This window comes from Cebus imitator, unplaced genomic scaffold (genome assembly GCF_001604975.1).
Source record: "Cebus imitator isolate Cc_AM_T3 unplaced genomic scaffold, Cebus_imitator-1.0 Scaffold280, whole genome shotgun sequence".
NCBI lineage: Eukaryota > Metazoa > Chordata > Mammalia > Primates > Cebidae > Cebus > Cebus imitator.
Genome location: NW_016107595.1, coordinates 1,063,137 through 1,075,327, shown reverse-complemented (window position 1 = coordinate 1,075,327; position 12,191 = coordinate 1,063,137). Strand labels below are relative to the sequence as shown.

Here is a 12,191-nt window from a genome sequence, read left to right as displayed (position 1 = left end):
TCTCAAAAAAAAAAAAAAGAAAAAGAAAAAGAAAAAAAAGAAACCCTGTACCCTTCAGTTGTCACCAATCCCAATGATCCCCCAAAGCCTGCCGGGTTTATTTGCATTCTCCACGCCTGCTGACCTGCCTAGGTCGCTCCCTACCTGGCACCCCATCTGCCCCATGCTCTGGTTTCCACGAGGAGTGCTCTCTGCCTGCCAGGATCGCCCCATGCTGTCCAACTGTGACCCGGCCCTTATGGCCCCAGATAGATGCTCCTCCTCCAAGAAACCCACCCTCTGCCTGGTTTCTAAAAAGGACATAGGGACCTGGTTCCACTTTCTGATCACCTGAGAGTGAAACTGGAAGGTAGGGGCAATGGTCCCAGGATTTGCTGCCACCAATGTCTTTGGTGAAAAAGCCACTCCCCAGCTCCCCTTGAAGCTCATCCCTGTGCCAGGACCCTGCTGATCACACCACGGAGGCCTCAGGCCAGTCACGGGCTTGACCTGCAGGTCTCAACAGGGTCTGCTTGCCCTCAAAAGTCAGCACTCTTCTCTATCAGGGTTTCACCCGGAGCTGACTCTGCCCCCAGGCAACACTTGGGAACCTCTGTCCTGAGACTTTTTTTTGAGATGGAGTCTCGCTCTGTCACCCAGGCTGGAGTGCAGTGGCGTCATCTTGGCTCACTGGAACCTCTGCCTCCTGGGTTCAAGCCATTTTCCTGCCTCAACCTCCTGAGTAGCTGGGACTACAGGCGCATGCCGCCACAGCCAGCTAATATTTTTTTGGATTTTTGGTAGAGACGGGGTTTCACCATGTTGCCCAGGATGGTCTCGATCTCTTGACTTCATGATCTGCCCGCCTCGGCCTCCCAAAGTGCTGGGATTACAGTCATGAGCAACCCGCCCGGCTTTTTCTCCCCCACTTTGAGACAGAGACTTGCTCTGTTGCCCAGGCTGGAGAGCAGTGGTGTGATCTTTATCTTGGCTCACTGCAACCTCCACTTCCCAGGTTCAAGCGATCCTGGCACCTCAGCCTCCCAAGTAGCTGGGATTACAGGTGCACAACGCCATGCCTGGCTAACTTTTTATTTGTATTTTTAGTAGAGACAGGATTTTGCTATGTTGGCCATGCTGGTTTTAAACTCCTGGCTTCAAGTGATCTGCCCGCCTGAGCCTTCCAAAGTGTTGGCATTACAGGTGTGAGCTATCTTGCCCGGCCTGGGGACATTTTGGGTTGTCAGGACAGGTAGGATGCCAGGGTGCTACCAACATGAAGTGGGTTGAGGCTGAGAATGCTGCTCCACACCCTGTGATGCTGAGGGCCCCATCACAGAGAGGGACCCAGCCACAAATGTCAGCAGTGCTGAGGGTGAGAGACCCCACATTAATTATTTGGAAAAAAATTGATGTAGATCCATTGCTCATACTACCAGAATACATTCCTTTTTTTTTTTTTTTTTTTTTTTTTTTTTTTTCAGACGAGTGTCACTCTGTCACCCAGGCTGGAGTGCAGTGGCACCATTTTGGCTCACTTCAGCCTCGACCTCCCAGGCTCAAGTGATCCTCTGGACTCAGCCTCCCTGGTAGCTGGGACCACAGGCATGTGCCATCACACCTGGCTAGAGACGGCGTTTTGCTATATTGCCCAGGCTGGTCTGGAACTCCTGGGCCCAAGGGATCCTTCCACCTCAGCCTCCCAAGGTGCTGGGATTATAGGCATGGGCCACAGCACTTGGCCCCCAAGGGGTTATTAACCAGGAGAATTCATCCGGCCTCTCTGATTTTTCTCCTCTCTCCTTCCCCATTCATTTTGTGTATTTAAATGCGTGGGCCGGGCGCAGTGGCTCATGCCTGTAACCCCAGCACTTTAAGAGGCTGAGGTGGGCAGATTACCTGAGGTCAGAGCCTGGTTAACATGGTGAAACCCCGTCTCTACTAAAAACACAAAAATTGTCTGGGCGTGGTGGTGAGGGCCTGTAATCCCAGCTACTTAGGAGGCTGAGGTAGGAGAATTATCGCTTGAATCCAGGAAGCAGAGGTTGCGGTGAGCCAAGACCGCGCCATGGTACTCCAGCCTGGGCAACAAGAGTGAAACTCCGTCTCAAAATAATAATAATAATAATAATGAACGTGTGCAGATCCTAGGACTTCGGTCAGTCAGATGATGACAGACACAAAGTCACTTAGGAGTCAACAGAGCCCCAAACTAGTATTTCTCATACAGTGCTGACTCTGCCCTCCAGGAGTGCCTTGGCAATCAACGTCTGGAGACATTTCTAGCTATCCAGACATGGAGGAGGTGGTGGTACAGGCATGTGAGGGGTGGCACCCGGGGATGCTGTTCAACACCCTGCATTGCAGAAGGCAGCCCCTACCCAAAAGAATGATCTGCCCCCAGTGTCACCAATGCTGCGGCTGAGAAGCTATGCTTTAAAGAAATCAGAAAAGTGGCTGGGCCTGATGGCTCACACCTGTAATCCCAGCACTTTGGGAAGCTGAGGTGGGCAATTGCTTGAACCCAAGAGTTCGAGACCAGGCAACATGGTGAAACCCCGTCTCTATAAACAATACAAAAATTAGCCTGGCATGGCAGGGACTGCCTGTAGTCCCAGCTACTGGGGAGAATGAGGTGGGAGGATCACTTAAGCCGGGGCAAGTCAAGGCTGCAGTGAGCCAAGATCGCGCCACTGCGCTTTAGCCTGGATGAAAGAGTAAGACCCTGTCTTAAAAAAAAAAAAAAAAAAAAAGGCACTATTTCGGCCTCAAGGACTCACGGGCACATGACACGTTAGCATGGCTCCAACCCCACGCCTACTTGGCTACAGGATATTGAGAGTGCAGGGAGCATGGGGGAGCTAGGCTTGTGGAGGCGCCTGCCCCGGTTCAGGCCACTTTCTTCACTGCAGGACACCCCAATCCCTTCTCCCCTCCCTGATAAATCATAAGGCTGACTCCCAAGGGACCACCCAGGGGAAAGGGACCAGCTCCCGTGGCACCTGCAGCCCAAATAGGCACCACTGCACTTTTTCTACCTCTCCCATTCTCGTGTCCACCCACTAAACAGCATCTCCACGTGACAAAATGAGGACCCCAAGAATCTCCCAAGCAGTGGCCAGGGCCCCTCCCCCCTGCCCCCACCAGCACATTCACCAGGAAATTCAAGCCCCCGGTGAGCCCCAGTACCCCGGGAATCAAAATCTCAAACGTCACCCTCCTGCGCCCTGGTTTCATCTGTCCTGGAATGGGATGCAGGAGGTGGCAGATGCCTCTTCGTGGAGATGCTCTGAGCTGTGAGCCCAGGAAGAGCCACAGCAAACCCGAGCCTCCCACTGCTGCTCTGCTGCTGTGACGTCACTCGTGAGGAAGCGGCAGTACCCGCCTCGCAGCCAGATGACCCATGGCTCGGCTGACTGGGGAAACTCTTGGGTTTCCCACTTCCCCTGTACGCAAGTCCCCGGGCCAGGCAGGCTCCCGTCACAGACTCGCCCAATGCTAGCACCTTCACAGACCCCGCTGGGCTGTTAATTTGACTTCCATGCTCCTGACTCCTGGATGAACATCTGAACGGAGGTGAGGGCTATTTCTGTTCTCCTCGGTCTCCCCAAGGCCCAGCTCTGAGCCTGGCTCCCAGCCAATACTTCCCTTTCGATGAAGGATTTTAAGATCTTCCAGAAACTTCTTTTGTTCAATCGCTTGTGATAGTGGTTGGCCCTAAGGTCACTTTGGTCCACGAGTGGAGTTATTATTAGATGTCCCTTGCCCCTGATCATGACAGTACTGAGAATAGAGACATCCCTACCCCATCCCGTTTGTAGACTTCATCCGGCTCTCCCACCAGGCACACACGGCCCCTCGGTCCTGGCTCTCTACACATCCCCTTATAAAATCCCACGGGATCCACTCCTCCCTAGGCTGGGTCCTTGCCTCTCTCTCTCTCTTTTTTTTTTTTTTGAGATGGGCTCTCGCTCTCTTGCCCAGGCTGGAGTGCAGTGACACTATCACGGCTCACTGCAATCTCCACCTCCGGGGGTCAAGCAGTTCTCCTGCTTTAGCCACCCAAGTGGCTGGGATTTTAAGTGGGCACCACCACACTCAGCTAATTTTTGTAGAGACTGGGTTTCATCATGTTGGCCAAGCTGGTCTCGAACTCTTGACCTTAGGTGATCCTCCCACCTTGGCCTCCCAAAGTGCTGGAATTACAGGCGTGAGCCACCATGCCCGGTTTCTCGCTTCTTGTTAGTCACCCTTGAACGTATGAGCGTGAGATCTGGAAAATTCCCGAAAGGGAGCTTCCAAAATTGATGCGGTCGACCAACCGGCTCACCCCTAAAGGGTTCATTTAAAGGAGTGAGAAGAGAAAAAGTGGACTTATTGACACAATCATTTCCCTCCAAATTCCTGTATTATCTGAAAATGTAATTCAAAGCCGGGCATGGCGCTTCACGCCTGTTATCCCAGCACTTTGGGAGGCCGAGTGGGCAGATCACCTGAGGTCAGGAGTTCAGGACCTGCCTGGTTAACACGATGAAAACCCATCTCTACTAAAAATACAAAAATTAGCTGGGTGTGGTGGCGTACGCCTGTAGTCCCAGCTACTCAGGAAGCTGAGACAGGAGAATCGCTTGAACCTGGGAGGCAGAGATCACTTTACTGCACTCTAGCCTGGTGACAGAGCGAGACTCTGTCTCTAAATAAATAAATAAAAATGTAATTTGAATTTGCCCCTCAGTGTTATGGGTTGAGCTGTGTCTGTCACTCCCCTCCACAAACAAATATTCACATATTAAGTCCCAAACTCCAGCACTTCAGAATACGAGTATATTTGGGTTTTTTTTTTTTTTTTTCTTAGAGATGGCAGTGTCGTTCTGTCACGCAGGCTGGAACGCAGTGTCATGATGACAGCTCACTGAGGCCTTAAACTCCCAGGCTCAAGCTATCCTTCTGTCTCAGCTCCTCAGAGTGCTGGGAACACGGGCATTCATCAACATGCCCAGCTAATTTTTGTGTTTTTTGCAAAGACGCTATGTTGTCCAGGCTGGTCTTAAACTCCTGGTCTCAAGTGATCTTCCTGCCTTGGCCTCCCAAAGGATTGAGATCACAAGCGTGAACCACCAAGCCTGGCCTAGAGACATGATCTTTATGGGGATGATTCAGTTAAACTGAAGTCATTAGGATGGGCTCCCTTCCATATAACTGCTGTCCTCCTAAGAGAAAATCTGGACACAGAGACAGGCGCAGAGGGAGGACGACATGAAGACACAGGGGAAGACGAGCCAACAGAGAGAGGCTTGGAACAGATTCTCACAGCCCTCCGAAGGCACCGACCCTGCCAACACCTTGATCTTGAATGTGATCTTAAACGTCTGGCCTCCAGAACTGCGAGCCAATACATTTCTGTCATTCAGCCACCCAGCGTGCGGTTGTGTTACGGCAGCCCTAGCAAACTCACACCCAGCAACGGCAGTCATGAAACAGCGCTGGTGGGGCTCCTGCTCCCGCACATACGGCCCTGTGCAGCAGGGCAGAGATGGGTTTTAAACAAGTGAGTCAGACAAGGACATCTTATTCATCACTCCAACGAACCCACAGGCTGAACCCTTGAATCACTACTTTATCATCGGGCTCCGGCTCAGAAAGTCTCGCCGAGGAAATGAGTAGAACCCAAACTCGTCAGTTGCATTTCTGAAACATGCCTAATCTCTGAGGCTCTTTCCCGGCCACAGTGGGAACTGAAAGGGAACGGGGCTCTGGGCTGCAGCGGTGGGCTGGTGCAGAGACAGAGCCCTTTGTTCTGCCACTCCAGGGACCACGAGGGCAGAAGAGAAGGGCTTGTCTTGCTATGCTGAGAGGCCGCCTGGAGCCGTCTGAATGGCCGGCCGAGCAGGGGCAGCCTGGCACAGCTCGGCTGGGGATGCCGGGCACACAAAGGGCCGGTGGGTGGGGTGCGGGGGCAGCACCCAGAAGGGACCGTCAGTCCTATAGCCCCAGAGTGTCTCCTCCGATCAAGGTGAAGCAGCAAAGTCACGGTCAAGGACAGGGCCAAGCAGGGAAGGGGACAGCAAGGGGAAAATGTACCAAGAACAAAAATTCAGCAGTGTGTGCTTGGGAACAGGCGGGCAAAAGGGCCCACGGAAGAGATAACGCAGCTACACAAAAGCTACGTTTATCCGGGGCAACCTCCAAAGTAGCTCTTGGGAGAGAATCTAATACCTCTAATCTCAGGAGAAAAGCAACAGATTGTTCTAAGGTGAGGACAGTTCCTCCAGAAATCCAGGTCAGTCACAAGACAAAGAAGAGAAAGACAAGGGCACCCGCTGTCCACCCTCGGGTACGCTGCCTAACTCCCCCTTAGTCCGTTCCTAACGGCTCCTCCTTTTTATCGAGTCCCACTCCCTCCTGATGAAAAACTGACTGGATGACAGAATTCAGTTCCTAGTCTCTGCCCCTGTTCCCACTCTTAGTGGCAGTTTCTCAGGGGCGCCACCAACACCAAGGACCCACTGAGGCAATGGTGGGCCCTGGAGGGGAACCAGATTTTACTAATGAGTATCGAATTTCACCTGCGGAGGCTAATCTGCCCCCAGGGCACATGTGGCCGTGGCTGGAGTCATTTTCAGCTGTCACAACTTGTGGGGGAAGGAATACTACTGGCATCTCATGGGTGACAGCCAGGGATGGTTTCACACACTACAGTGCACAGTGCACAGCCCCAAGTGTCAAAGGTGGTGCAGTTGACAAACTGCCCTAGAGATTTGGGCTTCCCCAGTCAAAGGTTACTAAAGATCCTGCACGTTTCTAGAAAGCTGAAGATGCCATCTCTGAAGTCATCACCTGTCTGGGCCTGTTTCTGTATCAGGAAGATAAGAACAAGGACCCTCGCACTGCCGACTGGCAGAATGAGGAAACTGGGACATTCTGTATAGGCCAGGCTTCAAAGGCATCTCCTTGTGCAACCCCTCCTGCCCGGCGTGGTTTAACATGTGGTATCTTTCCGGGTTTACCTGGGACCAGCCATTACCTCCGAGGAAAGTTGCTAGAATCCCCTTTGTCCTAAAGCTTGCACTGGTGGTTCCTAATTCTGCCCCCGTAATATCTTGTGACCCCATCTGTACTGATGACCTGATCTGAACTCCATTTTCTTTTCTTTTTTTTTTAATTTTAGAGGGAAGATTCCCTGTGTCGCCCAGGCTGGAGTACGGTGGCACGATCTTGGCTCACTGCAACCTCAGTCTCCTGGGTTCAAGCAATTCTCCTGTCTCAGCCTCCTGGGTTAAGACTGGAGGGACCATAGTCGCATGCCACCATGCCTGCCTAATTTTTGTATTTTTAGTAGAGACAGGGTTTCTCCATATTGGTCAGGCTGGTCTGGAACTTCTGACCTCAGGTGATCCACCTGCCTCGGCCTCCCAAAGTGCTGGGAATGCAGGTATGAGCCACTGTGCCCAGCCTGAACTCTACTTTTTCTGCAGGGGAAGTGCAAGGTTGGTGGGGGAGGGCACTAGCATGTCCGTCCCCCAGGGCATGAAGATTCATTCACCTCTGTTCCTAGGAATCTACGACGCACCTGGCACAATCAACCCTTGCATAACTTAAATCTCGGCCCACCCAAGACACACCACTTGGAAGAGATGAAGAATGGGAAGCAGCAAGTTAATGAATCCCTGTGGGGAGAGAATAATGAATCCTACAGGCAAACAGAAAGGGGAGATTCCCAAGTCTCCACCTGCTCCACTGAGTCACCAGGCTGGACCCGAGGGAGAGTACTGCCTTGGGATTTCCAGCAATTTGCAGTTTCCAAAGCTTTGGGAACAGGTGCAACGTGCAAAAGCACCTTGGACACCGAAATTTTCTATTTGGACGATGAAGATGAGGTAAAAAAAAAAAAAAAAATCATTTTTGGATATAAACTGTAGAATGGAAAAAGGAACAAAAGTAGCATCATCGTAGCACGGAATGGAGTGTGGGGGTGCCGTGCGGAGTTCAAGGCTGGGACTGGGGGGACAGGGACTACAGACAAGACGGTGACGAGATGAGTTGGGTTTCAAGGTTGAAAAATGCTGATGGAGATCAATTCATTCATTTTGCAGGGGAGAGGTCAGAAATAGGCACAGAGACTTGACCAAAGTCAGGATCTCCAATATAGTGCTCTCTCCACAAGACCCAGCTTGGCCATTCTCCAGGAGCACGGAAGAGGTGATCGCCGGGCTATGGGATCAGAAGATCCCGGTCCTGTTCATCCGGGTGTCTTGGCCAGGGCAAGCCCACAGTTCAGTGTCTGCAGAAGGCATGACGGTGGGCTGTCATTGCATATACTGGGGCAAGCCAGGCCAAAAGCCACCTTTCCTAAAGACCGGAATATTCTGGAAATCGAGGGCGTGCTTATCTTTCCGTGGCCTTCTTTACATTCAAACTACCCAGGTTAATCTCCTGAATGAGCTATAAACTAGTTATAACCTGGGGTTCCCCAGCCTTTCTGGCAGATCCCAGATAAAGATCCCTATAGTCCCGAAAGGGGAGAAATGAATGCCAATCAAAACCACCTTGCAGAGTCCCTGCCAGGGCCACAAGAGCCAGGCCTGTCAGACGTGAAGAACTTTCCTGTCACCCAGGCCACCTCCTGCTGCTCCTGGACACCTTAAGATTCTGAAGATTCCAACACCAAAAAACGAAGCGAGCTGGGACCCTCCAGCAGCAAAACACAGTGTCCCCACTGGCTCCCACCTCAAAGAGGCACAGAGAAGCCTTCCCTTAAAGACCCCTGGCCTCCAGGGTGCCCAGGAAAGAAATGAGGGCTCGTGGCTGGCATGCCTCTCCAGGGCTGAGCTCAGAGCAACCGGGGGACAGATTTCCTGTATGTCGTTTTACCCATTTAAGTCCAAGGATGCAGCTCTGCGGAGGTGGTGACAGTCCTGTACATGAGGGTGCGTGCACACTCCCTCCTGAAACACAGTTCCGGCCGCACAGCCGGCCTTGAGGTTCCTTCCTTGCACCCAGGGACCCCCAGAATCCCGCTAGTCCTGTCTTAAGGGGAGGGTGGTGCAGTTTCCAAGACCAAGAGACTGGCACATAGGGTGTTGGGACTCGTCCCGGGTCACCCAGCTGTTGGGTGTGAAGTCAGGAAGGACACGAATCAAGAGGGGATGGTGGGGGGACGGAATCTCCAGAGGCTGCACCTTAACATCTGCACAGGGTCACTCTGACCCCTTCCTTCTCTTCCCGCTTCTCCAGGCCCTCCCTCTCTGAACCTACACTCAGTTCTTACCCTGACTTCTACTCCGTTTACTTCCCTTCCAGCTCCCGTTTCCCCGCTTCCCAATAGCTGCCGCATCAGTAAGTTCAGAACCCCCGCATCTACTGAGCGCCCGCTGGGGGCCAGGTGCCGCCCTCTTCTCAGACACCCTTCCTTCAACCGCGCGGGCAGACGCCCCAGATCGGTCCCGCACCCCTTCCCCCCAACCGCACCCCAGCTGTCCCGCCACTCGCCTTGCCCACTCCCCCAACCTGGGCCTCTGGTTCCCGCCTCCTCGCCTCCCCACAACGCCGTTTCCTGCGACCCCCCAATTACCACTTAAGCCACGTCCTTTTCAGAGAAGCAGCTCAAAGCCACAAGACTCACCCCCCCACGCCCGCAAACTCCCTCACCAGCTCCATCCCCATCCACTTTCTTCTTCATCAGGTCGCTTCCACCTCATCCCCAGCAACCTCTCCAAGACCCTCAGAATCGTTCCCGCCCCCTCGACCCCCTGCCAGCGCGTCCCCCATTAGCCCTCAGCTCCGTCCCTCTTCTCCGCAGCCCCCAAAGGCATGCTTCGAGCTCGAGTCGCCAACCCGAAGCTGCCTGGAACTCACCTGGCCTCGGCCACCGCGCGCCGCCGGTCCCGGGCCGGGTCCCCGGGCGGATGACCGCCTGCCCGCCCGCCACTACTCAGGCCGCTCCGCCCCGCCGCGCCGCGCCCGCCGCTCCCCCGCGCGCTCCCGCTTCCGGGTTCCGGAGGGGCGGGGCCAGGGGCGTGACGCCAGCGCGCCGAGTGGGCGGAGCATCGCGAAAAGCCCCCGCCCCTACTTGCCGACAGATCAGGCCCCACCCACCGCGCCGCCACTACTGCCCCTGGTGGGCGAGACCAAGCGCGAGGGAAGGACAGGCGGCGAGCGTCGGGGGCCGCACTTTCCGCACGCAGCCGGCGCTGCCCCACGCCCCGTAGCTTCACCTCCTGCAGCTCCACAAATGGTCCGGCCCGCAAGCAAGGGGGCGTGTCGGGCTTTGAAAAGCCGGCGGGTGCGCGCTTGAGAAGGAAGGCGGGAAAATGGCGGATTTCTCCGGGCGCGGAGCTGGGTGAGTTGAGGCGCCCACAGGTCTGGATTTGTGGACGCCAGAGGACTGGAGAGGACGGGCAGCGGAGTTGGGGAGTGGGGACCCTTGGGTGGAGTCTGGGTTCGATCTCGCCAGGAACTGCGCAGGTCCTTGAAGACCCCGATGGCGCGCGGCCTCTGCGCATGCTCTGGCGCGCAGATTCGCGACCGGCCCGGAGTTCCACGTCCTCCGCTGGGACGCGGGGCGACCTCGGGCCAGCTGCCTGATCGCTCAGTGCCTCCCTTTCTTTTGCTACGAAATGGGGCTGATGACGTACTCAGTCTCGTAGGCGTCGCTTGAGGCTGAAACGCGCTTAGATCGGCGCCTGGGTCTTGACTGGGATGCCGCTCTTGGAATTATCGTTATGCAGTGAACAAGTGGTGGGCGACCAAAATGTCCCCTTTACTCCTCCCACGTGCTTTATTCTGTGCTCCCAGTTTACTGAGGAGATGACGGAGAGCCTGGGAGGGGAAGTGACTTCCCTAGCATAACACAGCATGGACAAGAAAGAAGGTGAACACTGGCCAAGAGCGAGGCATGGTCCTGAGGCTGTGTTTGTCTAGTTTTGTTAATTTTGCCAGTGTTGATTGTGTCAGGTGCAAATTGAAGTGAAATTGGCCAGCAAGAGAAATCACTCCACGGCGCCTTGCCGTAACCAGTAAATTGACAGCACCTCTCAGGTACAGGTGAAGTTTCTGAGGCTCGCACACGTGTAGGAACTCCCCTCAGGTCGCAGCAGTTTCACCCAGGAGCCCATTCGGTTTGAGGCCAGAGCCCTGGCTCAGGCCCCAGAGGGAATCTCTGCTCTCTTTGTGGCTCTGAAACTGCCCGGGGGTGGTCTATGTTAGACCTGTGTGTCTGTTTTGCAGTGAGGAGAAAGCAGATATGAAGTTAGGAAGCTGGCAGGTTAGGAGGAGCCTGTGAGGGGGCACAGCTGCTAGCACCTGGCGGACATTTGCTAAGTTGCCACTTCTCACGGTGGCCTGGAAGTGTCCCCAGCATTGCCTGGGTCTCACTTTGGGGCCCTGGGAGCCTGCTTCAGAGGAGGTGGCTGCAGGGACCAGTGGAGCCACCCTTGGTGATGGGGGCAAGAGTTACAGTGCCCTGGCCCCGGCCCTGTTCCTCCATTGTTTTGCTGGTGTCTGTTCCTGGCTCCCTCCTCTTCCGACTAGCTCAGGCTGAAACCCTGAGTCATCCCGGACTCTCCCTCTCCTGCACCCGCACAGCTGGTGAGTCAGCGATTCCTATCTCAGGGTCCCTTCTTTCCTATTATATCAAGCTTGATTCATTCCATTTATATTTTTATTTTTGAGATGGAGTCTCTTTGTCACCCAGACTGGAGTGCCGTTCGTCCTTTGCCAGGCTCACTGCAACCTCCACCTCCCGAGTTCAAGCGATTTTCCTCCCTCAGCCTCGAAAGTAGCTGGGATTACAGGCACCCACCACCATGCCCAGCTAATTTTTGTATTTTTAGTAGAGACAGGATTTCACCATGTTAGCCAGGCTGGTCTCCAGCTCCCGACCTCTAGTGATCCACCTGTCTCGGCCTCCCAAAATGCTGGGATTACAGGTGTGCGCTACTGTGCCTGGCCCATTCATTCTCTTTTTAAATTGAGGTGAAATTCACATAGCATGAAGTTGGTGCTTTTAAAGTGTACAATTCAGTGACATTTGTACGTTCCTAATGTGTAAAACCTTTGCTTTTATTCTGGTTTCAGAAGATTTTTTTTTTTTATCACTTCTGAAGGAAACCTGTTCCCATCAGCCATTCCCCATTCCCTCTGCCGCACAACCTCTCAGCCACCTATCCACTTTCTGTCTCTATGGATTGCCCTGTTCTGGACATTTCATGGAA

The 12,191-nt window shown here is 54.0% G+C and overlaps 2 protein-coding genes across 17 annotated transcripts in view; one reads left to right on the top strand and one right to left on the bottom strand.

Annotated features, from left to right (window-relative positions):
• Positions 1-9,948, bottom strand: part of MYO9B (myosin IXB) — a 132,452-nt gene extending 122,504 nt beyond the window's left edge. For all 12 annotated transcript variants that reach the window (XM_037728757.1, XM_037728747.1, XM_037728751.1 and 9 more), the window contains exon 1: positions 9,835-9,948. The gene's annotated coding sequence lies outside the window, so the exon portion shown is untranslated. The remainder of the gene's footprint in view (positions 1-9,834) is intronic.
• A 142-nt stretch (positions 9,949-10,090) lies between these two features.
• Positions 10,091-12,191, top strand: part of HAUS8 (HAUS augmin like complex subunit 8) — a 30,015-nt gene continuing 27,914 nt past the window's right edge. For 3 of the 5 annotated variants that reach the window (XM_017501210.2, XM_017501211.2, XM_017501209.2), the window contains exon 1: positions 10,091-10,318. In XM_017501210.2, the coding sequence (XP_017356699.1) occupies positions 10,290-10,318 (29 nt within the window). In that variant the 5' untranslated portion in view covers positions 10,091-10,289. Of the gene's footprint in view, positions 10,319-10,516; positions 11,017-12,191 lie in introns of those variants that run through there. The other 2 variants (XM_037728746.1, XM_037728745.1) reach the window with 2 other exon arrangements.